The sequence below is a fragment of the Erpetoichthys calabaricus genome, chromosome 11 (genome assembly GCF_900747795.2).
Source record: "Erpetoichthys calabaricus chromosome 11, fErpCal1.3, whole genome shotgun sequence".
Classification (NCBI taxonomy): Eukaryota; Metazoa; Chordata; class Cladistia; order Polypteriformes; family Polypteridae; genus Erpetoichthys; species Erpetoichthys calabaricus.
This window is the reverse complement of record NC_041404.2, coordinates 105,443,330-105,469,925: the sequence shown is the minus strand read 5'-3', so window position 1 is coordinate 105,469,925 and position 26,596 is coordinate 105,443,330. Positions and strand designations below refer to the sequence as shown.

At 39.1% G+C, this 26,596-nt stretch overlaps 1 protein-coding gene across 1 annotated transcript in view; it reads left to right on the top strand.

Moving 5' to 3' along the window:
• tbc1d25 (TBC1 domain family, member 25) overlaps positions 1-26,596 on the top strand; it is a 99,256-nt gene that overhangs the window by 28,091 nt on the left and 44,569 nt on the right. Inside the window, exons 2-4 of the mRNA XM_028813673.2 lie at positions 12,289-12,398; positions 15,254-15,408; positions 16,517-16,641. Of these exons, the coding sequence (XP_028669506.1) occupies positions 12,289-12,398; positions 15,254-15,408; positions 16,517-16,641 (390 nt within the window). The remainder of the gene's footprint in view (positions 1-12,288; positions 12,399-15,253; positions 15,409-16,516; positions 16,642-26,596) is intronic.

The following is a 26,596-nucleotide window of genomic DNA, read 5'->3' as shown; positions in this document are numbered from 1 at the left end:
GAAGCAAGGTCCATATTAATGCAGTTTGCCTAAATGATGGTTCAGTTGGTAAAGATGTCATCACCAAGTTGCACTTTTATTTTATTGTAATTTGGTGAATACTGTGTAATGCACCTGGGCTTGAAGCCTTGGTGCAACTATCAGTAATAATACTATTATTTATTTTATTGTTATTATTTATTAGTTTAAATAGTATGCAGTTTTAATGATGGTAAAGTTGTTTAAAAAGTCACTTTAACCTGTCAGTGGACAGAGATTAACATTAACAGAAAGTGTAGTTGGTTTACAAAAAAGATTTACTATTTATTCCTTTCTAAGACATGTTCAGTGCAGTATAACTTTTGACAAGCACTTCTGGATATTTTACTAAGTCTAAATGCCTCTTTGGATGGTTGAAAATATGTTATCAAAATTTTTTGCAAAATTTTTATAATAAAAAAGTTCTATATTTTGACTGCATCTGTCAGGCAATGTGATTCCTTCTCTTCATTAGTGCCACCCCCTTGAAAACTATCACTTTATGGGGCCATGCAAACCTGTATTAATACTTGTGTGCACATTTAAATGTTTTTATTGTACAATGTTCAATGCTCTTGACAGTGGAATAGGTCATTCTTAGCCAGTAATTGCAGTGGAAAATGTGGTTAACATCCACTCATGCATGGGGAAAAAAATACTGTCAAATACAGTGAAACCGGGATAATTTAGAAAAATACCGTGATATAGAATTTTGGTCATACCGCCCACCCCTAATGCAGAGCAGTTTTTTGAATTGCGGGCTGTGCTTGCATCGCATTCTCGTTTATCAAAGTGGAAACCCACGACAAAAAATGAGATGAAGGGCTTTGTGGCATTACAGATAGAGATGGGACCAGACTGGTGATATAACTTCAGGGAGCATTAGTCCAAATGTGCTTTGTTCCCTGGTGGCTTTGGACAGGTTATGCCACGTGATAGGTACGTGCTGCTGCAAAGTTTTATTCACTTCTGTGATAACCAGAAGCAAATCCCAAGGGGTGAGCCAGGCTATAACCCCATGTATAAAGTTCAGCCCCTGCTTGACATTGTGGAACTGACATATAAACAATTTTATCAGCCTGGCCGTGATTTATCTGTGCATGAATCTATGATAAAATTAAAGGGACTCTTTTTTTTTTTTTTTTTTCTGCCAATATATGTCAGACAAGCCCACAAAGTATGGCAATAAGGATTTTGTACTGGCAGAAGCAAACACTGGTTTCTGTCGGAAAGTAATTACATATACAGGAAAGTATTTCTTTCAAAGAGAGAACTGTCCCTTGACAAGTCAGGTTTAGCTGGAGCTGCTTCAGGGCTATGAACATTTGGGTCATGTTGAGTACATGGACAATTTTTATACATGACCAGAATTGTTCATGGAGCTACACACTAACAATATATGTGAGAAAGTGCAGCAACAGACAACTGAAAAGGAGGCACCAGTGCAAAACATATTGTAAGCAGTGCAATGTGGCAATACATGCGATTGGCTGCTTTGAGCTATATCATACTTTGCTTGACTTTGCTGTGTAACATGTATTTGATACTGTATGTATGTGAAATCATATCATGTGAAATCATATAGTATGCAGGCTCATACAACATGCAAGACAGTAACATTTGTCAAAAGTAAATATTTTTTGCTGATTTGATATCTTAAACAATTGCTTTGTGTTCTTTTTTAAAAAAAGTTAGTTTTTGGAAAAATATTCAGCCCTGGGAGAAAAGAAACAAAAAATAAAAATTAGCCCTAAAAGAGTTAATGACAAATTACGAGAATAAAGTCAACATGTCGACTTTAGTCTTGACATAAACGGCAAGAATAAAGTAGAAATGTCGAAAATAAAGTCAACATGTCGACTTTTTTCTTGTCATAAGCGTCGAGATAAAAGTGGAAACGTTGAGAATAAAGTCAACATATCGTCACACTATATTACACAGTACCCAGGTACATTACACAGTACTGAAAAAAAATAAAACAAGTACAACCTGGCTTGCAGTATTATCCAGTAGTATAGAAACAGTATTCACACATTTGAACATAATGGTCCACATCCGACCTTTTAAAACCAAAGTATCTTCAGACAACAGACACGGCTCCTTTTTTCAGCAAAAGTTAATCTATGTTATCATGTTCAACTTTATCGTCTGCTACAGCTTCAGTTTCAGAATGTTCTCTGTCCATTTTCACCGTTCAATACCTCCACTAACGCATGTGCTCCGTTTAGCGGTGCAGCAGTGAAAAAGGTCCCCCCTTAAACAGTTTCCCGCTGCGCCACGTTCCGAGCGTTGTTTAGGCTACTTAAACCGGTGTAGCGGTATAAGAAAAATCCATATCATAACAAAAATAAAAAACGGTTTTGTGTGAACTGGTATACTGCTCAGCACTACCTCAAACCTTAAAATTTACCTAAATTTCAATACCAATTGGACCTTTCTCGGCAATAACAAGAAAAGATAAAAAGTGCCAACAGTCAATGCATAGTTGTTCTCACAAATGACAAAGAAAATATTTTTAAAATTATAAAATTGTGTAAAATTGTTCATATTCAGTATCTGGTTTTGATTTAGCTTGTTTTTATCAGACAAAAACAAAACCAGATAGTAAACCATGTAGTGTAGTAAACTTCTACTAACATTAAATTCATATCCAAATCTGTTAAATGTACAGTTCTGTCTGATTGTGTCACAAAACTAAACTCCGTAGGAGTGCCATGCCATAATTACTTAAACTGAAACTAATAGATTTAAAAATAAAATAGAAATGTCTTTGTGAAATAAACTAAATTAAAAGTAAAAATACACAATGAAGGAAAACTTAAACTATACTGAATTTCTAAGTAAGGTCAGAAAAAAATATAAAAATAATTAATATATATAGGCAAAACTATAATAACCTTGCTGCTCACTCAAGACAGCTGAAGACTACTGCTACTTCAGTATGCGAATGACTTTAGCTGCAGGTGGAAGCTTCTGTTGCACGGCTCCATAAGCTTTATGACCTTAGTCTCGGAAAGTCTTTCTCCCGTGGGATGACTGAGATCTTTTCCTGAATAAGGAGTGGCATTGCACATGTCCGTTGTCAGCATTTCCATGTTGAGCAAACACAGGAAGTTCTCCAGTCTACTTTTGACTTTACATTGTAGCAAGATAATTAAATAAGTATAGGTAAACAACATACGATGTGGCTTTTATGTAAGTAACATATACATGTTTTTCATATAAAGACCATCACAAAGCATAATCACAAACAGAACTTTGCACTATACCTTGGCGAGCTCTGTAAGGCCTGCTGTTTCGTTGAAGGACATGCGTGTGGCAGATTGACTGGCAGGATGACGCCCAACCTGTTGGTTCATCCAAACGGTGCCATCTTTCGCCTTTATGCCAGGTGCGGCTGTGTTGTTCTTATGTGTGACTGGATGTTTCTTGCGGGGAGGGCTTCTCTTTGTCTGATGTAGAACCTTCATCCTCATCTGAGTTCACCTTTGTTGTAGCACATCATTATTTGAAAATGGCAGTGTCAGATCGGGGGGAGCGTGAATGTGACGGACTGAGAGAAAAAAACTGAATTAAAAAAAAAAAACACCTCTACAACTACCATAAATTTACACTGGCTGTTACAGACTCAAATCAAATGTATACAGTGATTCCCCGCCTATCGTAGAAGTTACGTTCCAGACCCATCAGCGATAGGTGAAAATCCGCGATATAGAAAGACCATATAAATATATTTTTTTTATAGTTTAAGTCTTAAAATACCCATCCCACACGCTTTAAACACATGTAAACTTATTAAAACACACTTTGTAAACACATATGATATGTGGATATCGGGCTAAGGATATGAGTAACCTCTCTCTATTATAAAACATTTTAACGTCACACAAGACAAGTCAGTGAGACAGAACGATGAGAACAGCTGCTGTACAGGCTTTATCAGAAGCATCAGAAAGCCAGCACAAAGTCCACTTCTCCTTAGCGTGCATTCAGCTCCCTCCCAACCCCCGCCCCCGATCGCATCTCTTTAGCATGCGTTCAGACCCCCCCTTCACAACGCGAGCAGCGTTATAAGTGCCGTGAGAAAGAGATTTACCAACGCCCAGGTGCAGGAAATAAAGGACAAATATTGTTTTTACAAAAGTTTTAAAATAAAAATGAAAATAATGCATATGTAACAATTCCCATGAAAATAATAATCTCTTTAAATTGTTTATCTGGTAAACCAAACCCGGGGGTGGGCGAGCGAAGCGAACAGGGGGCAGAGCCCCCTAGTAATAATAATAGTATTAATAAAGCCGCAATGTAGTGGGGGTGCGATAGCTGAACCGCGATATAGCAAAGGATCACTGTATTTTTAATCTACAGTATAATAGTAACAATAAGAGCAAAAAACGGTAATTTTGGGAAGTGCCCAAAATTGAACCTTCAACCTCTTGATTATGAGTCAGTAGTTCTTAACGCTGCACCACCCAAGCAGACGTGTCAGCGTTGTACCCCGACCTGATTTCTTTTTCTTCAGTTATATTCTTGGATAAAAGCGCACTTGTTATACGTGTACCTTTTGTGAAAGTGTTTATTTGATATTTGCACTTCAATCTTGACACATTATATACTTAGTACTATAACATGAAAAAAGTTTCTGTTTTAAGTATGTGTTCAACATTTCTTGCCTCAAATTTCCTGTCATCCTACTGTACATTTACCCAGATCATTATAGACACGGAACACACATGAAATGCATGTGTTCCAGATAACATTATATTGTTTACCTTATACAACTCCAGGCACCTCACACCAAAATTAACAGACTTGAGCTGGGGGAACTTTTTGCCTGTGTTGAGTTGTGGGGGTGGGGGATGGGATAGCAGGCTGCTTGCTGCTTGTGCTGATCGACACGTTTACAAAACAAAAGATGCTAATGGAGAGGTGCGAAGGAATTTAAGGTGGCCCAGGATTTTCGTAGTTTTTTTTTTGTAGGGGTATGTGATATTGGCAAAAAATTTTATCTCGATATTTTCTGAGTCTTTGACAATAACAATAAATAGATATTAATTCTTGGAAACAACAGTTAAGGAAAACTGGTCTTATTTATTTATTTAAAACAGAATAAAATACTTTTTTGCAAGTTTCCAGAATTTGGGGAAATGTACTTCTTGTGTTCTCTACCACTCAAGTTGGTTTACATCACTGTCCACTTCAGGCATCATCAAGTTGTTCTTGATTGTAGTGTGCAATCATTTGCTTTTTCTGAATTCCTGTTTTTTTTTTCTGTATTACCCAACCATGGTCAGTTCAGATATAGATCAGTTTAAATAGAGCAGTTGAGATGTACAGGCAGACACAGCGACTCCATTCTGCTTCATTATTGCTTTAACATTGTTGTCATTATTGTACATACTTTTTATACATGAGTCAGAGTGGGGTGGAGTGGGGCGAGGAGGTAAGGATTTGTGCGAGTGTTTTAAATAATGCAAGAAAAAAAAGTGCTTTGGAATATGGGATCCCCGACCAAGATGGCTTGCAAAATAAAACACACCCCATAGACATATGCTTCTTACAGAAATAAAAATAATCCATTCGAATGAATGACATAATTATCATTTCACTCACTTTGCTCACGCACAGTAGTTTTATCCTGATAGGTTACATGAGACAGTGAATGTGAGGTCTCTCAAGGAGTGTTTTTGATTGTTGTTTGTGAAGTGAGTGACATACTCAATAATTTCAGCATTTAATTGCATCATTAAAACAGCAGTTAAGTTATTATCGTAGACGATACATATCACACACTCCTACCCTTGATAGGTGATTTTTAGGTCACAGAACCCCAAAACAAGTATGTATTTCCCTTCTATATACTAAACTCACAGCCACATGCTTTAATGGAAAGTTAGTGAAAAGAGTTGTTGAGGTTAATTCTCAAGAAATATAGGCAAGGATCATCCAATATTGCCTGCCAGAATATTGTACAGGTGAGAGACAGCTTTACCAGGCAGCACAGCTCAACCCTTAGAGTATGAATGATGTAATTACTACTGTTGAACTCAATCCAATTTATTTTTTATGTTCTTATAGCTATCTTTAAATTGTAACTTATGAAAAATCATACCTTGGCTAAACTACTGATTGTTTAGGCAATTTCATCTGGTTTTACACCAAGCGTTTTCTTTAGAATTTTGCTATGTTGCTGCATATTGTTTTCCTCTGTTGTTTGTTCTAAATTTATGCGAAAGCTACTGTGTCATGTGCTTTATACTGGACAGAGGATTGGATGATCAAAGGTGCAAAAAATCTGGTTTATCTGTATAACAACCAGAGTGCCAGAGTTACAGCATATGATACTACTACCTTAGACTTTGGGCCCAGTACTTAACAAAGTGAAAGTCCAGTAGCTGGAATCTTTTGTTGCAATGTATGTTTATATTGCTTTGAAATACTCATTTGGTGGGGGGCAGAGTTACTAAGTGAGTTTTAATGACTTATCAGTGTTGTTGTTGTTATTATTATTTGCCTGATGCCTTTATTCATGGTGACTTACAATATTTGAGTGATAAAATTGGTTACATTTCTTTTGTTTTTACAATTGGAACACAGGCAAGGAAAATGACTTGCTCATTTTCACACCGTGCCATTAGTGAGATTTAAACCCACAACCTCAGGGTTTGATTGCCACAGCTTTAACCCCTACACCACACTGCCTGCCTAGTAGGCTGATGTTTATTACATATTTTAGGTTAATATAGGAGATAGTCAAACTGCTTCCTTTTTAACTAGACTCACTGTATTTAATAATGGGGACTTGCATTTCTTGTAAACCATTAAGAATGGTATGTATGGAAAAGATTGTATGGAATACATTCTGCATGAAACAAACTTATTTAAGAGCTGGAGAACATCTTTATTAGGGTGAAACACAAGGCATGATCCTTTTATCATGCTTATATATTAGGGTGCTGTTTTCAATATTTTAGATTAGCTAGAGCAAGGGTAGCCAAGTCCGGTCCTCAAGGACCACCGTGGCTGCAGGTTTTCATTCTAACACTTTTTTTAATGAGTGCCCTGTTTTCGCTGCTAATTAACATCTTTTGAATTAATTTTAATTGAATTGCTTTTTTATGATTTGTTCCCCTGAATTTCTTCATCGTTCCTCTGAATTGCTTAATTTCTTTCCTTAAATGGCACCCAAACAGAAATGAAATGTGAAGTGAGTGAGCCAACAGAAGACCAACTAAGTCAGGGCCTCAAACTCCAACCAATTTCACTCCAACTAGCTGCTTAATGAGGTGCCGATTCTTGTCATTAATTAAACCAGTTGTTTAATTTCATGGCTTGTTGCTGCTCTCATGGTGCATTAGCAGACATTTCCGAAATTGTTGATTTTCTCTTTCTAAGAGCACTGTTGTTTTGGGGACCTGAGCAGATCAACATTCCTGAGACCTTCAGCTTTTTTATTTTCATATATTGTGTGATGGACACAGTTTGCTGGTCATGTTTATTGCTTGACTGCTAATTAAGGAAAAAGAAACAATTCAGGGGCCTGAGTCTTCAAGAATAAGTAAATTAAAATTTATTCGAAAGAAGTTAATTAGCAGCTAATACAGGTCACTCATTAAGAAAAGGGTTAGAATGAAAACCTGTAACCACAGTGGTCCTCCAGGACTGGAGTTGGTGACACCTGAGCTATAGGGTTTTATTTTGTGAAAATTCTTTAACAAAACTGTTTGTCAACCGTTTTTTACATTTTATATGTAAATTAAGAAGCAAGTACTAAGTAATTTTTATCAAAAATATAAATTACTAATTTGAATTCTTGTAAAGAGACTAATTATCAGAAGGAAGGGAATCCAGAGGCATTGCTTAATGTTACAGGGGAGAAAAGGAGAAACTGGTTTTACTTTTACTTTTACTTTGGTGGGTACTTGATCAAGGTTCATAACCTGTCAGACAGTGGTTCAAATACATTTTTAGGAAGGCTGTTTAGGGTTTCCTTTCTATTGGTATACTCTCTTGCTCCTTATGTTTATCCTAGCCAGTGTTACATATTGTAATAACTATGCCTTTTTTACATTACTTGTCCTCCGTAGAATTATTTGCATTAAGAGGCAACTCAAGAGTACCCCTCCCTGTTTTCCTCAGTATGTAAACATGTTTCTTATTGTGGGCTGTGTAATACTTCTTTTATATATGTATGTATGTATGTATACTGCATGTGTATATATATATATATATATATATATATATATATATATATATATATATATATATATATATATATATATATATATATATATATATATAATATGTGTATGTGTTGTGAGACTTGCCCGGACACCATCAGACAGAGACCGTATCTTTATAAAAGACATGTTTATTTTTTCCAACACACAACACAGTCCCGCACAACACACTGTGCTCCTCGCCCAAATCACCTTTCTTACGGGCCTTTCTCTCACTGTCCCTGGACCGCCTTTCCTCTCTCCACGGGAGCTTCGTCCAGCTCCCACTCCCGACTCCAGCTCACTGATTGGAGGGAGGTGGCCCCTTTTATCCTTACCCAGATGAGCTCCAGGTGCTCTGCCAGACGACACTTCCTGGTGTGGCGGAAGTGTCAGGAGAGCACCCGGAAGCACTCTGGGTGTCCCTGAAGGGATCGTCGTCCATAGGTGTGGTGAAAGTAAAAGTGTCCCGGGCTCCATGAGGCTCGGGGCGCCCCCTGGCGGTGGGCATGGGCCCCAACGAGCTTGAGCCTCACTGCTCCCCTTCCGTAGCCCTCTTCCGACCCAGGGCGGTTGCCCCCTTGTGGCCCGGAGGACTAATGCGCCACCTCTCAGTCCTTCCAGGCGTCCCGGCTGGGTCTGTCCCCCAGCCTCCTGCAACAGTGTGTGTACGTGTGTGTGTGTGTGTATGTATATATATATATATATATATATATATATATATATATATATATATATATATATATATATATATATATATATATATATATATATATTATATTATACTGTACTAGCCAACCCGCGGCGTACCATACGCCGCATAATCAGGCCGCTTTCTTAATGATTTTTAAGCACAGGGAAAAAATTAACATTTGAAAAATCCGGAGGAGAGGGGAAGGACGCCCATTACGCCCCATCCGTCATGCTAGTCTGCTGATTTCTCGTTCAGTAACCTGTGAGTAGTGATGGGCGGGGTGAAGCCTCGCGAAGCATCAACACGTTTGAAGCAATTGTGTCGGAAATCGTATCGAAGCTTCGAAGCATTTGACACTCACCTCTCTCGTGACACCTCCTGGCCATTTTTATTAATGTTACAGAAACTTACGATACACTTCAATGACATCTGTTGAAAGTCGTATTGCTTTTATTTTTTCGTAGCTACAGACTGACAACGAAGAGAAGGGTTCGTCAGCAGCTTGTAGTGTGTGATGTCTAAAAAATTTAAATATAACTAACGCCGACAGGCAGAATGCACTATACGATAGCAAGAGTTAAACAAAATAAGACGCCTCACCTCGTGCATTCCCGGCTCTTTCAATTAGTATTTACTCTTGCACTGTATCATTATAATCGCTCCTGTTATTAGTATTATAATTAACCCTGATCTTTTCTTGAGATCACATTTAATAGCCTTAAATGTTTTCTTTGGACTGTCATAATTAAAACGGAGTAGACAGAAAATAAAGGTTTATCCCTGTACTTTGCCATGATATAGGTAAGCACATTTGAGAAAGAAAATGTGAAATCCTTAAATCACAGATGTCATTATTCGATCAAGTATTAAAATCTGCAGTGCTTCGAAAGCTCGACACAGTGTCGAAACCTGAGTATCGAGCGGCCCATCATTACCTGTGAGTCACGTAGAGTTTTCATTGTTGTTTGCGGTTCTGGCCGCATTTCGCGTACTGAGTTGTTCCGGAGTCACAGTTGAGAAACAGTTTTTTAATGTCTTTTAAGCACAGGGGAAAAAATGAACATGTGGCCCGGTGCATTCTTTAACTGCCTTGTGGCACTGTAGTAGTACGGATGCTTTGCAGTAAGGAGACAGTGGAAGATTGTGGGTTCGCTTTGCGGTTCCTCCCTGTGTGGATAGCAAATTATCCGCGACAAACAAACTGTTTTACACACTGCAAACCAATCCGTGCCGCTTTTTCAATGTTTTTTAAGCAGAGGGAAAAAAATGAACATTTGCAAAATCCGTAACGCTGCTTTCAGTAAGTACAATGCACACGCGTTTAATTTGCCAGCCGTCTTTTCTGGTTTGGGCCGCTTTTGCAGTGTTACCTCTTGTGTATATTATATCTTGAAATCCTTCGAGTTGCTAATTAACTAACTAACACCCACCCACTCAGCTTGTGTGAAAAAAAAGCGCCCGTTCTTTCATCATTTTGTTGTAGCCTATCAAAGACTTGCTGATCATGTTTTGTAGACTCAATATATATTAGCTTTTCACTCAGCGTGAGGGCGCGCATTCGTCTCGGATTATTACATCTTGCTAGACTAATCTGCTACACGGCTGCGTTTGAAAAACCGACTTATCCCGGATGAGTTTCACCGGCATTAATGATTAGGAATCTGGTTGGAACAAAACCCTGCAGCCACAGGGGTTCACCAGGACCGAGTTTGGCAAACACTGCTGAACAGAGACGAAACCGACTCAGGTGAGGAGTGGGGTCGGGCAAAGTAGTTGGAGCTATTGATTATTCAGTGTTGTTTGCCTGGGTGTCTGATCTGCTCAACAGGATTATAAATAAAAGGAAAACAATGTCAAGGCAATGTCACAGGTGATCCTGTGGTATAGCGGGTCCACAGCACCCCTTCAAAAGCCCATTTTTAAATAAATAATCATCACACTCACAGTGTAGCGAGGGGCGTGGAAGTGTGGCTGAAACGGTTTCCGGGTAGACTCGTGCTTCGGGCATTTCTCCCCTGTGCAGTGTGTGAGCGAGTGAGGAGAGACAGAGAAAGCCGGTACATTAGAGTGAGCGAGAGCAGGCTCGAAGGCAATGTGTTCCTGTGGTATAGCGGGTCCATAGCTCACCTTCAAAAGGCCATTTTTAATCAGGCGACTGACAGTAGTGGAGTCAGGCACAGAGAAGGTCAGCTGCAGGGAGAGCGTCTCGACTGTTGCAGGGCCTGAAGCAGGTGAGACGCTAATGAAAAAGAGGCACAGGGCTTATTGGTTTTTAAAGACTGCTTCCTTCATTGTGTTTTAACTTCAGTTTTAAAGGATTGCGCGGCTCTCTCTTGCGCTGCCTGTGTGTGCCTCTGTCTCTCTGTGGCGCTGCCTCTGTGTGTGTGCGTGGCTCTCTCTCGCGCGCTGCCTGTGTGTGCGCTTGTCTCTCTCTGGCGTTGCCTCTGTGTGTATGTGCGCGGCTGTCTCTCTCGCGCTGCCTGTGTATGCCTCTGTCTCTCTCTGGCGTTGCCTCTGTGTGTGTGTGTGTGTGTGTGTGTGTGTGTGTGTGTGTGTGTGTGTGTGTGTGTGTGTGTGTGTGCCTCTGTCTCTCTGGCGCTGCCTCTGTCGCTGCCTGTGTGTGCGCGCGGCTCTCTCTCTCGCGCTGCCTGTGTGTGCCTCTGTCTCTCTCTGGCGCTGCCTCTGTGTGAACCAAGATTCCACTGAGGTTGACTAATGAAAAGTCAACGTGGCTCAGAGCTGCAAGTGGCCTGTGGCACAGACAAACAGAAATGACGGCATGTTTATCGAGGCATCGCGTCCAAGTTGGTGGGCGTGGCTGTAATTTTTTCGTCGTATCCAATGGTCTAAGAGTTGGTGGGCGTGGCTTCTTCCTGCGTGCGCTATTGGCGTCTTACTTCTCGGCGGTTTAGTGAATCCACGCCCCTTCTGGCGTGCTTTCCATGGTTGGCTACTTGTCTTCTGGCTTAGTGAATTATATATATAGGTTATATATAGATATATATATATATATATATATATATATATATATATATATATATATATATATATTATATATTATATATACAGCCTAATGTATATTGAATGTAATTAGTTATGAAGTCATTGTGTTAAAGAGGGATGGTCTTAGTGCATGGAAAGTGTTGTTGATTCACACAATGTTTATATATATATATATATATATATATATATATATATATATATATATATATATATATATATATATATATAGGTCCACACCCCACCAATCCAAAGTGAAAGTGTAAGGAAATGCACTTATATGTACATATCAAGTACAACTGACATTGCTAAAGCTTTTTTTTTTTTTTTTTTTTTTTTTTTTTTTCTTATCTGAAGAAGTGTGAAGGCTACCAACAGCCGGAGTTCCGCACCTTTGCAGTGGACCCTCAGATCACTTCCCTCGAGGTCTTGCAACACATATTGATCAGAGCCTTTGATCTTAATGGGTAAGTTAGAAACCTTGTGTATAATGTTTAACTGCAAGTGCTGCAAAATCATTCTTATACCATGTATAGCTTTTAATATAAAATCTGTATCCATAACCGAGTTTACTGATGCAGATAGTCTGTCAGAAGTCTAAAGCATGTTGTCTCAGATATGAAATAAGTCATTTTAGTAGAAGTGGCATGGAAGTGTATTTTGGGGGTGGCCATAATACAACCCCAAATCAGAAAAAGTTGGGACGGCATGAACCCAAGATATTTCATGTTTCGTTTGGTGAATTTAATTTTATTTGTTAATATACATCCATTCCTGCATTTTAGGTCTGCAACATATTCCAAAAAGAGTTAGGAGAGTAAAGCATTCACCACCTTGTAATTTCACCATGCCTTCTTACAACACTTAAAAGATGTTTTGGCACTGAGCATACTAAGCGATAAAGCATTTCAGGTGCTATTTTGTCCCATTCTTTCTGCAAATATGTCTTAAGGTGTACAACATTATGGGGTTGTCTTTGTCACATTTTTCGATTCAAAATTCTTCACGTATTGTCTACTGGGGACAGGTCAGGACTGCATTAAGGCAAGTCCAGTACCCATACCCTCTTCTTCTACAGCCATGCTTTGTAATGTGTGCAGAATGTGGTTTTGCATTGTCTTGTATAAAATGCATGGACATCTCTGGAAAAGATGTCCTCTTGAAGGCAACATATGTTGCTCTCAAATCTCAATGGGCTTTTCTGCATTAATGCTTCCACCACAGAAGTATTAATTACCTTTGTCAAGGGCACTGACACAACCATGTACCATGAGAGACACTGGCTTTTGGACTTGTTGATGATAACAGTCTGGATGGTCCTTTTGTCTTTGGTCTGAAGCAAATGGTGTCCATTTTTTTCTAAAAGATCTGTAATACTGATTCATTTGACCACAATACATGTTTCCACTATGTGATGGTCCATCCCAGATGCTTCTGAGCCCAGAGATGTTTCTTCTGGACATGGTTAACATAAGGCTTCTTTTTTGCACAGTAAAGTTTTAAGTGGCATTTATGAATGAAACTCTGTATTATAGTGCTTAACAAAGATTTGCCAAAGAAATCTTTTGCCCATGTGGTTATATCAGCTATTGATGTGTGACGGTTCTTGATGCAGTGCCCTCTGAGGGATAGGAGATCACAGGTATTCATCTTGAGCTTGCGCCCTTACCCTTTATGCACTAAAATTCCTCCAGATTCCTTGAATCGTTCAATAATATGCACTGTAGAGGGAGAAATATGCAAATCCCATCCAGTCTTTCTTTGAGGAACATTGTTGTTAAACATTTCAATAATTTTCTCACACATTTGTTGATAAACTGGAGATCCTCTGCCCATCTTTGCTCCTCAAAAGTTCAGCCTTTTGTGGATACTGCTTTCATACCAAATCATGATTACAATTTCCTGTTGACATCACCTGTTTAATATCATTATTTAATTATTTTTACTGCATTACTGGCCCTATTTTGCCCCATCCCAACTTTTTTTGGAATATGTTGCAAGCCTGAAATGCAGGACTGGATGTATAGTATATTAACAAATGAAATGAAATTGACCAGACAAAAACATTAAATACTTTGGGTTCATACTTTCTGCAATGAAATAAAAGTCAAAGGTAAATTTAAGAATCACTGCATTTTTATTTATTTGCATTTTCCATATTGTCCCAGCTTTTTTTTTTTTGATTTGATATTGTTATTAAGCAAGCTTTGAAAGACAAAATAGGAAATATAGTGGACTAGTAGTATTAAATTAAGACTCCAGTCTGATAAACAGATTTGTTCTTTTTTTACATATTCTGTAATTTAACTAACTGTGTACTTTCAATAAAATGTTGAAAGGTGAGTCCATCTATTTTTTCTGACTGCAGTTAATAGTCTTGAGCTAATAATTTTGTTTAGTTTATGTAAGAATATTCCATCAGAAATTAAAAATATTTGTTACTTTCCCAGTGTGGTTTGTCGCGATAGCAGATATTTTATTTGTTTTAATAGGATTGTGCTTTTGAATTGAAAATCTGCCTTCTATACTCATTCATTGGTCAAGAGTCCTGTCTTTAATTCAAAAGCTTAATTCTGTTCGAGCATGTTTCCTTTTCATGCACTACTCTGATTTTTATTGAAATATTTGTTTAAAAATATTTTAGCCAACAAAATTGGTGGAGTATAACATGTCTGGTGTTGGGTCTGTGAATAGAGATCCTAAAATTTTGTTATCCTCTCTCTGAGTTTCCTTTTAAATGTAGGGAGGACTAAAGTAATCAAATTGGCCACTTTGCCAATCCCACATTTGGAAACAGGGAGGACTACTGTGGCTGTTAAAAGTGAATATAAGTGGTTTGTGCATGGCTAGTGTAATGGCTTACCTTTAATTTTGCTAGATGCATAACAGTAGATGGATTCCGAATGTAATATTTCTTTATGAAAGCATTCAGGATTGCAGAAACCAATGGCAATCTTCATCAGAATCACTCTAATTGGTTTAATGGCCATTTTCTGGATTTTATTCAGGTTAGCTGTTTGCCCCAAATCTTTTCCTAAACTCTCCACAGTAAAAAAATATAAAACATGAAAAGCCAGAAAGGAGTTGAGAAGGAGAAAAAAATGTTACCACAAGGGTTAGTAAACACAGGATGTGTGTTTTATATTTACATATGTGAAAAACTTTTAATATTTTCTCTGTAGCATTGAACTATTTTAATTCCATGCAATTTATTTCATTTAGTTGCATTTTGGTAACATTTTTGAACATCTGTAATAGTAACAGTTATGTCTAATCTCTTATAAATGAATATTACATTTTTTTTTGTTACGTTCTGAAAAAGGAAGAGGAATTTTGGCATCAGCTATTTGTCTCGAGACAGACAGGGTTCAGAGGTATACCTCTCTCTACTTTCTGACTGGGATCTTGATGCGGCCTTTGTCAGTGCGTCAAAGCCCTGCCTTCAACTTAAGATTGACATCAAACCAGCCGAGGATAGTGAGTACACCCATTTATTTAAAATGCATTATTTTTAACTGAGGAAAATTATTTATGAATGTAGCCTAGAAGGATCCAGCTTTGTGCTTTTTATTGCACAATTATCAAGTTTTTCTTCATTTGAAATGTTTGTTTAATTTTTGGCCAGTTTTTACTGATGTTTCTGGTTGTGTTATGTTTTTGTCATTCTGGCAGTTATGTCTCTTTTACCCCAATTTAGTTTATTGTTTACTACAAGCATCTCATTTCGTGTTATTTAACTGTGGCCATCCTGTGTATAGCTGGTGGCATGAACCCAATTTAATTTTATCCTAATATGTGCTCTTATACTTTTCTCTTTATTTCTAACGTTAGAGCAAGACAAGAGTTATGCAAGAAGATTTTAATGTTAGGACATGAGCTTGACTCTCATTTTGTGTTTTGCCTTAAGATGACGGGACAATTCATGATTTATAATTAGAGGGGATGTCAAACCTGATGACCACATTTGCTGGATTTTGTCACCTTGAGAATCTCAGATTACAGGACTAGGAATTGCAGGACATGACAAATTGTACAACTCTGTGCAGTGATTCAGCACAGTTTTACATTTCCAAAGTATCAGTAGTGTCCCACACTCTTATGGCCAATAACATACTTCATAACAGCACCAATTCTTGTAAAAAGGCTTTCCCGGTATGCCGTATTCAGCTTCAATCTTGGAACTTTTATATTCCTTTCTCAATTCTGTCTTAGTAAGACAAATTCGAGAAACACCTCCCTTCTGTCTGTACATTCTTGTGTTCCTTCTTTTTTTGAGACCACATTGTTTGGCTTTGTTTTTTCTGGTGAGTTTAAATTGGATGTCAGCCCTTGCACATGATTGAGCCTGTCCCTACTATTTAACACAAAATCAGACCTGTTTGATGTTATCATGGTGAGTCATAGACCAGTCTGATTAAGTCACTGGGAATGTCAAACTAGACCACTAACAGTCATGATAGTGTGACACAACAATTCAACAAAATTTTAAATTGCTGATTACTGTAAGTATATTATTGTGCTAAACAGGTTTTACAAATCATGGTAAATGTATATTATTGGTTATTCTTTGCTTTTGCATTGTTAGGCCCATTACTGGAGGACTGGGACATCATAAGCCCAAAGGATGTGATCAGTTCTGATTTATTGCAAGGAGAGAGGCGGTCACTGGCAGCAGCAGCAATTCCTTTCACCCAGTCTCTCATCACCCAGGTAAACCATCTAATTCTCTGTAACTCTACCCTACCCACAGGATGATGAGGCTAGGCTATACAGTTGAAGGCTGAGCCGCTGTGCATATTTATTTTTTGTTGAATAGTGACACATAATTTTATGTCCTGATTTTGTTCTCTTTCTTTGAAACACATCAGCAACAGTGATTGAAAATTGTAATGCTATTACAGATTGGTTGGTTAAGATAGTCATTTTTCTTGCTCACAGTTTTTGTCTGGTCATTGTCTCAGTTTCACTTATTGATATGTAAGGCTGTTCTAGTAAAGTTGTCTCTTTCTGTCCTTGCTGGGTAGACACACAGTTGACATGTAAGAGGTGGTTACAGTATGAATTGAATAGATGTAGAGTGTTGAACACATTAACTTTGTTATTGTGCCATGGGAGATTTATATAAATTAATGACATTGTTATAGAAAATTATATGGAGAATCCTATTTATGAATCTAGTAAGAGTGAAATCTGGGCAAGTGATTTATGTATTTCACCAAAACCATTGCCCAGCACTACATTGGTATTGTGGTATTCGGGTAAATTCCCAGGCCAGATCAAAACATGGCAACCCATTATTGTTCAACATATAACTGTGAATAAGTGTCAACTAAGAATAGTGGTCAAAGAATTTTTTTTCTTATCAGATCTAACAAATATTTGCAGCAACAATGGTACAGAACGTTTGTGGCATCAGAACTTAATTCTTTAGGTTAATGCTGGAAGCAGTGGTAGCTGGGGGACCTTTAGTAAGGCATGTAGGAAAGATCACTGATTTTTGAAGTGCTTCTCATATCTGTACATTCCAAAAGCATGAAAGGAAATGTAAATGTTAGAGGTTTCTTGCATGTACATGTATCAGTTCACATACAAGGCAATGTAAAATAAATTTTGAGCTGCAAATTTTTTTTTGAAGATTATTAAATTTGTGGAGATAATATTAAAAAATAATTTGAGTGTTTTGTTGGACTGTCATGTTGATCCAAATTTTTAAAGTTTATTCAAAATGAATTTCAAATCTTAGTTGTGTTGCACAGTGCATTTCTGTGCAATGTTTTTAAAATCTTCATATCATCAGCTCACATTTGCACATCATCTCAGAAACTGTGTGTGTTTTGCCTGGATAGTTTCAGTCGTGATCAGAAGTCAGCCTTTTAAAACTTAACCTTTCAACTAGAGAGACCAGCTGTGAAATTCTCATTTTTAAACTTCTGCTACAAGAAAGAAACGTTTTAGATTATTTGTACATTGAAAGCAATATAATAAAAAGAAAAGTAGAGAAGTATGTACTGACTGCTATTTGTTTTTTTTACCTGTTGTCTCAGTTACAGTGTCACTGAGTGTATTTACATGTACTTAAATAACCCAGCTATTCACAGGATCCTGGTTTCAAAAATAATGTGTATACCTTAATGGTCTCAGAGAAACTGTGTTTAAACCCCTAGATATTTCTGTGACTGATCTGATTATTTGACCATTAATAATACAAATAAAATGTATTATTATTATTATTTGCTTCATACACACATGTAGCAGCCACAGTGGAAGTATCCATAAAGATAAATTTCCTTTGGCAAATACTTGGGAAGTCTCATTTTTCCTTCCCCTGGTTGAAATAATCTGTGTCAGTATTTCAGAAATTTGTAAATTTGTGTTGACGAGTTGTGCTTAGCAGCACAATCTCAAAAGAACTGTTAGTGTAACACATTAAAAGTTATGTGTTATGTAGTCTGATTACTTTTTAAAGTAATGAGTAACCTAAAACAATACTTATAATAATAATTCACTTTATTTTGCCATATACAATTTCTTGCATTAGAAACTTGTCATTTTTCACATACCCCAACTTACTTTCCAGTGACGTACAAAGAAAGAGAGAGAAGCTTGGGGTCAGCATATCTGTTCAGTGTCCCTGGAGCAGTTGCAGGTTAAGGGCCTTGCTTAAGGGCCTAGTGAAGTACCATTCATTCTGGCACTCTGTCTTATTATATCAATGTAAAAATACATGTGTTATCATTATCACAGGTTGGCTCCACTCTCAACAAATAATATTGGGAGCCTCCTGAACCTGCACTGTCAATAATATAACCAAGGATGGGCCAAGTGAGGACACACACATTCGACAATGGATGGGTGTACAAGTGTAGGTGCTTTTATTTAAACAAATTCAAAACAAAGTTAAATAAACAGTACCAGTAGTGCAGTGCTTTTCTCCATAATAAGTAATCCAATGAATATAATCATTCAGGTGTCCATGGTGAAGAATAGAAACAAAGCAATAAATTGCTTTTACCATTGGTTTTAAACTAAGTCAGGATTCCTTTGTAAAATCCCTGACACAAGGCATCCATGCTATACCTCTCTCTTTCTTTCCTTCAGCCACAGCATTTATCCTCTTGCCAGTCAGAGTCCTGCCTCTCATGTGTTTTACCTCTATCTCCCTCTCTCCTTCAGCCTAGCACATCTTCCTTCAGTTGTCTCTCTGACTCGCCCTGTTTCAGGTCTCAAAGTCAGCAGAGATGTCGGCAACTGCAGCCCCTTCATTCTACAGCTTTAGCCACGACTGCCTCCAGAGGCGAATCTGCTGTGACACCCCAAGCTGCCTTCTAACGTCTTCCTCATGTCCAAACACTGGTGCCTTCTGGAGCCCTAGGGAGACATCACTTCATCCCTCTTCCCTCTATCCCTCTGCTATTCAGCAGGGAACTGATTTACCCCACAAACGTCAATTGCACATTCCTCCGTGGGGTCCTGGCCACTTGCCTCCACTCCGGCGTACTAGCTGACCAAATTGCCTTCACCTGCTTTCTTTTTCGGCCTCTTTTTTCTCTCCAGCTTTTTTTTTCTCCCCCTCTCCTCTTATCTGACTCCCCCTTATATGCCTCCGTGGGTGCAGCACCACAATTGCAAACCACAGGAAGCTAATGAAGTGATCAAGACAGTCTACACCATCATGTGCAGGTACGCCCTGTCTCGATCACTCCACCAACCTCCTGTAGCCACACAAACATGCACACCCACAGAAAGTGAGCCAACTATTTATGTAATTATTTATTTATTTAAATTGACCACCGGTTGCTAAGCTGCAGACCCTCTATCACACCCAGTATCACTAGGTATAAGGCAAGAAGCAAACCTACTGTTACTCACCACCTTTGCAAGGCTCATTCACATAGCCAAGCAGTAAAGATTGTGCCACATGCAGTCCGGCAACAGAAACACACTAATAGTGTCAATTTAGTTTTCATCCAGTTACTTGGTATAGATACTGTATGTTGAAACAAGTGTAGTTGGGTGGTGCAGTGGCTAATGTTCATACCACAGATCTTTGAAGGTGCAGGCTAGGGATGTAAAAAAGGGATGCATATTATTTATGTCACAGCGCATGAAGGATTAAACATATTTATAAATCATAAGAAAATTATCATGTTTGGTTGTGCTTTTGGTACTTTCATGAAAGCTCATATTTGAAAATAGGTTTTAATAACGAATGATTCCCAGTCAAGTGTGCAGTTTTTCTTACAAAAGAGGAAAAAGTAATACAAAAGTAATGCACTGTTTGTAATGCATTACATTTTGTAATAAGTAACTGTATAATATATTTAGTTACTTTTTTTTGTAAGTAATGAGTAATGTAACCAAGTTACATTGTTCAGGAGACACAGGTTCCATGCTTACGTTTACGGTGGCCATTGACTAATATTTGTATAGAAAAATTATTTTTGTATAGCCCAAAATCATACAAGAAGTGCTGCAATAGGCTTTAACAGGCAGTACCTCTTGACAGCCCCCAGCCTTGACTCTCTAAGAAGACAAGGAAAAACTCCCAAAAAAAAAATTTTGTAGGGAAAAAAAAAATGGAAGAAACCTTGGGAAAGAGAGACCCCTTTCCAGGTAGGTTGGGCATTCAGTGGGTGTCAAAAAGAAGGGGGTCAATACAATACAATATACAGAACAAAACACAAATAATCCTCAATACAATATAATAGTAAAATAAATATATTACAAGTACAGAGCTGAATTTAACAGTAGATGAAATGACATAATATGATTTGGATTTGTTCAGAGTCCTGGAGACCTCAGCCATCAAGCTGCCTCCCCCAATTGGCCATTCCATAGCCAAGACCGTGCTGGGGCAGCCAATCCGATGAAAGGACCCCTCTACCCGACGATTCCTGTGATCTTCCATCAGAGCTGATTTTACCTTAGGCAAGCAAAACATCTTGGCAGGTGGGCCATGGCACCAAGAGCCACATTTGAGTACCTAGAAGAGAAACAGAATAGGTGAGGGTTAGTAACAAATTATAACTATCTTATGTTTTAGTGCTAATGACCAACAACAGAGATGCAGTCTGTATAGTTAATCAGCAGCTCTAGTCAGGATATGCTAAACTGAAGTAGTGAGTCTTCAGCCGGGATTTGAAAGCTAAGACCAAAGGGGCATCCCTTATAGTAGCAGGCAGACCATTACACAGTTTAGGGGCCCTGTAACTAAAAGCTCAACCTCCCAATGTTATTTTATTTTTTTCTTGGAATCATAAGCAGACCAGCATCTTCAGATCTTAATGTGCGCTCTGGTTTGTAAGTCATGATAAGTTCAGACAAGTAAGCCGGACCTTGGCCATTTAAGGCTTTATATGTTAAAACTGGGAGCCAGTGTAAGGATTTACGAATTGGAGTTACGTGTTCTTATTTTCTTGTTCTTGTAATAATTCTTGCAGCAGCATTTTGGATTAACTGGAGGCTGTATAAAGAACAATTTGAACCTCCAGTGAACACCGCATTATAGTAGTCAGTCCTACTAAAAATAAATGCATGAATTAATTTCTCAGAATCCTGTTTATTTAGAAAGTGCCTTAATTTCCCAACATTTTTAAGATGGAAAAAACATGATTTGGATAACTTTGTAATGTGTGCTTTAAATGACATGCTAGTGACAAAGAAAACTCTTAGACTGCAGGCTGATTGAATAAAATTAATAGTGATTCCAACTGAGTTAAATGATGACAAAATATTGTTGCAATCAGCATTATTTCCCCCAGTAATTAACATCTACGTTTTATCAGTGTTTAAAGACAAGTAGCTCTCATCCATCCACTCCTTTAATTCATTAACACAACTGATTAAAGACCGCATTGGAGAATTTCATTTGATCTAAAAGAAAGGTATAACTGGGTATCATCTGCATACGAGTGAAAATTAACATTATGTTTTCTAATGATAGATCCCAGTGGAAGCATGCAAAGTGAAAACAGTAAAGGTCCCAGTACTGAGCCTTGCAGGACACCATATCTCATTTCTGTGTATAATGATGGAGTACTGGCAGCACATTTCTGTACGTATTGGAATCGATTTGATAAATAAGAACTAAACCAAGTGAGCACAGTGCCTGTGAGCCCAACATCATTTTCTAGTACAAACGTTGAAGTAGAATTACAATCTAGATGTCACACTGTCTTTGTTTTAATCTGTGAGTGTGTTCATAAGGGCAAGACTAAATCAAATGTGAACTCAATCTCAAATAAGATCGACGAACTGGCTGCGCTGGTGAAAAATGTCAGAACCTACAGAGAATGCAGTTTGTTGTGTTTCTGCGAAACGTGGCTAACTAACACCATCCCAGATGCTAATGTGGAGCTACCCGGGTTTAGCACAGTTGGAGCGGACAGAGACGCAAGTACCTGTGGGAAGCACAAAGGAGGAGGACTCGCTCTCTATGTTAATACACGGTGGTGTAACTCTGGACATGTTAAAGTCAAAATCTCCACTTGCTGCAGGGACATCGAACTGTTGGCCATAAGTCTGCATCCCTATTACTTGCCCAGAGAGTTTGGACACGTCATTGTTGTCATCGTGTATATTCCTCCTCAGGCGGACGTGGAGCTAGCGAGTGACATCATCCATTCTGCTGTTGCTAAGTTACAAACGCAGCACCCTGAGGCGCTTGTGCTAATCGCTGGAGACTTTAACCATGTGATGCTGGACAAAACATTACCTGTATTCTCCCAGTATGTGGACTGCAACACCCGGGGAAATAAGACTATTGATTTACTGTATGCAAACGTTAAAGACGCATACAGTGCCACCCCGCTGCCTGCGCTTGGGTAAGGAGATCATAACCTGGTTCTGCTTCAGCCTCACTATAAACCAAAAGTGAGAGTCCTACCTGTAACCACACGATCATTCAGGAAGTGGACCCCGGAGGCTGAGAATGCTCTGAAACAATGTTTTGGAACTACAGACTGGGATATCCTGCAGGGATCACATAGTGAGAACATTGAGGAGGTTGTTGACTGCACTACTGACTACATCAACTTCTGTATGGACATTGTAGTTCCAGTAAGAACTGTACGCTGCTATGCTAACAACAAGCCATGGATTACAAGTGACATCAGGGGCCTTTTGAACCAGAAGAAAAGAGCCTTTAAAGACGGTGATCAGCATGAGCTCAAGCGCGTGCAGAAGGAACTCCGAGTCCAGCTCAGGGCGGCGAAGGAGCAGTACAGGAGAAAGCTGGAGCAGAAGTTGCAGAACAACAGCATGAAGGAAGTGTGGGATGGGATGAAGATCATCACTGGCTGCAGCTCGAAGCGGGGTACCACCATCGAGAGAGACGTGAAGAGAGCAAACCAAATGAACATCTTCTTTAACAGGTTTGACCACCCTAACCCACTCTCACCTCGGAGTACTGCACTCTCTACACATCCTTCTGCTGATACCAACATAGAAGAGACATCCCCACCCACAATTACAGCAGCGCAAGTGAGCAGAGAGCTGAGGAAACTTCGTGCCAGCAAAGCAGCAGGTCCAGATGGAGTATCGCCATGACTGCTGAAGGTCTGTGCATCAGAGCTAGGGGGTCCTCTACAGCGCAAATTCAACCTGAGCCTGGAACAGGGGAAAGTCCCGAGGCTTTGGAAAACATCTTGCATCACCCCAGTCCCAAAGGTATCACGTCCTGGTGAGCTGAATGACTTCCGGCCTGTCGCCCTAACATCACATGTGATGAAGACCATGGAGCAGCTGCTGCTTCACCACCTGAGGCCACAGGTCCAACACGCCCTCGACCCTCTGCAGTTCGCATACCAGGAGAAGGTGGGAGTGGAAGATGCCATCATCTATATGCTACATCGATCCCTCTCCCACTTGGACAGAGGCAGTGGCACTGTAAGAATTATGTTTCTAGACTTCTCTAGCGCCTTCAACACCATCCAACCTCTGCTCCTTAGGGACAAGCTGACAGAGATGGGAGTAGATTCATACCTGGTGGCATGGATCGTGGACTATCTTACAAACAGACCTCAGTATGTGCGTCTCGGGAATTGCAGATCTGACATTGTGGTCAGCAACACAGGAGCGCCGCAGGGGACTGTACTTTCTCCGGTCCTATTCAGCCTATATACATCAGACTTCCAATATAACTCGGAGTCCTGCCACGTGCAAAAGTTTGCTGATGACACTGCTATCGTGGGCTGCATCAGGAGTGGGCAGGAGGAGGAGTATAGAAACCTCATCAAGGACTTTGTTAAATGGTGCGACTTAAACCACCTACAACTGAACACCAGCAAAACCAAGGAACTGGTGGTGGATTTTAGGAGACCCAGGCCCCTCATGGACCCCGTGATCATCAGAGGTGACTGTGTGCAGAGGGTGCAGACCTATAAATACCTGGGAGTGCAGCTGGACGATAAATTGGACTGGACTGCCAATACTGATTATCTGTGCAAGAAAGGACAGAGCCGCCTGTACTTCCTTAGAAGACTGGCATCCTTCAACATCTGCAGTAAGATGCTGCAGATGTTCTATCAGATGGTTGTGGTGAGTACGCTCTTCTACGCAGTGGTGTGCTGGGGAGGAAGCATTAAGAAGAAGGATGCCTCACGCCTGGACAAACTGGTGAGGAAGGCAAGCTCTATTGTTGGCATAGAGCTGGACGGTTTGACATCCGTAGCAGAGCAACGGGCACTCAGCAGGCTCCTATCAATTATGGAGAATCCACTGCATCCATTAAACAGTGTCATCTCCAGACAGAGGAGCAGTTTCAGTGACAGACTGCTGTCACTGTCCTGCTCCACTGACAGACTGAGAAGATCATTCCTCCCCCAAGCTATGCGACTCTTCAATTCCACCAGAGGGGGTAAACGTTGAACATTATTCAAGTTATTGTCTGTTTTTTACCTGCATTTTTTATTACTCTTTAATTTAATATTTTTTGCTGCTGGAGTATGTGAATTTCCCCCTGGGATTAATAAAGTATCTATCTATCTATCTATCGATCAGAAATAACTTAATTTAATTGAGTAATATTTAAATTTTGAATTTCAACTTTGTAAGTTACAATTAAATCTAATGAAATGGACCTTTGACAATCTGACAAAATCCTTCTGAATTTAACAAATAAGTTAAACATTTACTAAAAGTGTCAGTTTCCACATCAATGTATACATTAAAATCCCCCATCAATACTATGTGATCATAATTGATAACCAAATCAGATAAAAGGTTGCTACATTCAGTCATGAACAATGAATATGGCCCTGTTGGTCTGTAGACTAGCACTATAATTGTGTTGGGATCTGTTTTAATATTTAAAATTAATGCCTCAAAGGATGTGAAGTCGCCTAAATATTTAGAAGTGATTTGCATTTTGTTACAATGAATTATTCCAAGGCCTCCTCCTCGACCAGTATGTCTAGACTTATGAAGGAATGTGAATCCATCTGGTGAAGCCGCAGCTATGGGAACTGTGTCAGATTTACTATGCCATGTTTCAGTGAGAAGACACAGATCAGATTTTGTACTTAATATAATATAATTTACCAAAACAGCTTTACTTCCATGAGTGCAAATGTTCAATAAGCAGCATTTAAACCTGCATGCTACTTTCTGAACTACTGATATATTTTTTGTTTTAATTTGAAGTATATTCCTATTATAGTTGCCCCTGGTGGAGGGTCTGCTTTTATCTCTTGGTCTATTTATACAGCTTATTTTTTGGTTATCAAGTAATTTAAGGTCTACATCATGACTAAATTTACTGGATGTCCCACAACATTGATTATGGGTAACAGCTTCAGGACAGGTGGGATAAACATGAGCCTGTAATTAAAGATTTAAAATGGATGGTGCTTTAATCATTCAGCCAGGCAGTTTTGCTGCCATATTTTGGGATAATACATAAGATCCCCTCCAGGTAGGATGAAGAGCATCTCTTTTGAAAAATTCAGGCCTTTCCCAAAAATCGTCCCAATTGTTCACAAAGGCTGTGCTTTTATTTGCACACCAGGTTTCTAGCCAGTAGTGAAGGGAACGCAATCTGCTATAAATCACATGCCCTCTATATAATCTTGGTAAGAGGCCAGATACAACTAAATTCCAACATTTTCTTTTAGCTTTGGTGTATAGAGTGATGAAGTTCCTCGTTAATACCTCAGATTGCTGTAAAGAAATATCATTAGTGCCAACATGTAGCAATAAGGTGGATACTTCATCATCAGCGACACGATCCAATGTGGTGTTTATGTCAGAAATCTTGTCCCCTGCAAGGCATTTAACATTAACTGCTGGTTTAACATAGTTTGGAATTCCAACATTCCGCACTATGGAATCGCCAGTTATGAGCACTTTCTTATTCTCAGTATCCACAGGCACACTGCAGAATACTGAGAATATGTTCTGGGTCTGTATTGGTGACCTGGGTGCCGAGGGACTAAATTTTGGCTTCTTAGAATCCTGTCTTACTGTTACCCACTCGCCCTGTGGCTGAATTGGTGCTGCTGACTTCGGCTGGACACTGACTACAGTGGGACCTGGAGAGGCTGAAGCCGAATCAGAAGTAGCCGAATTCTCTAAACAAACCGAGTCAATCCAATTTTCGGTTTGCCTAATTTCTATCGGGTTCCTAACGTGGTCCTCCACGTATTTTCCCAACCAACTCTAAATTAAC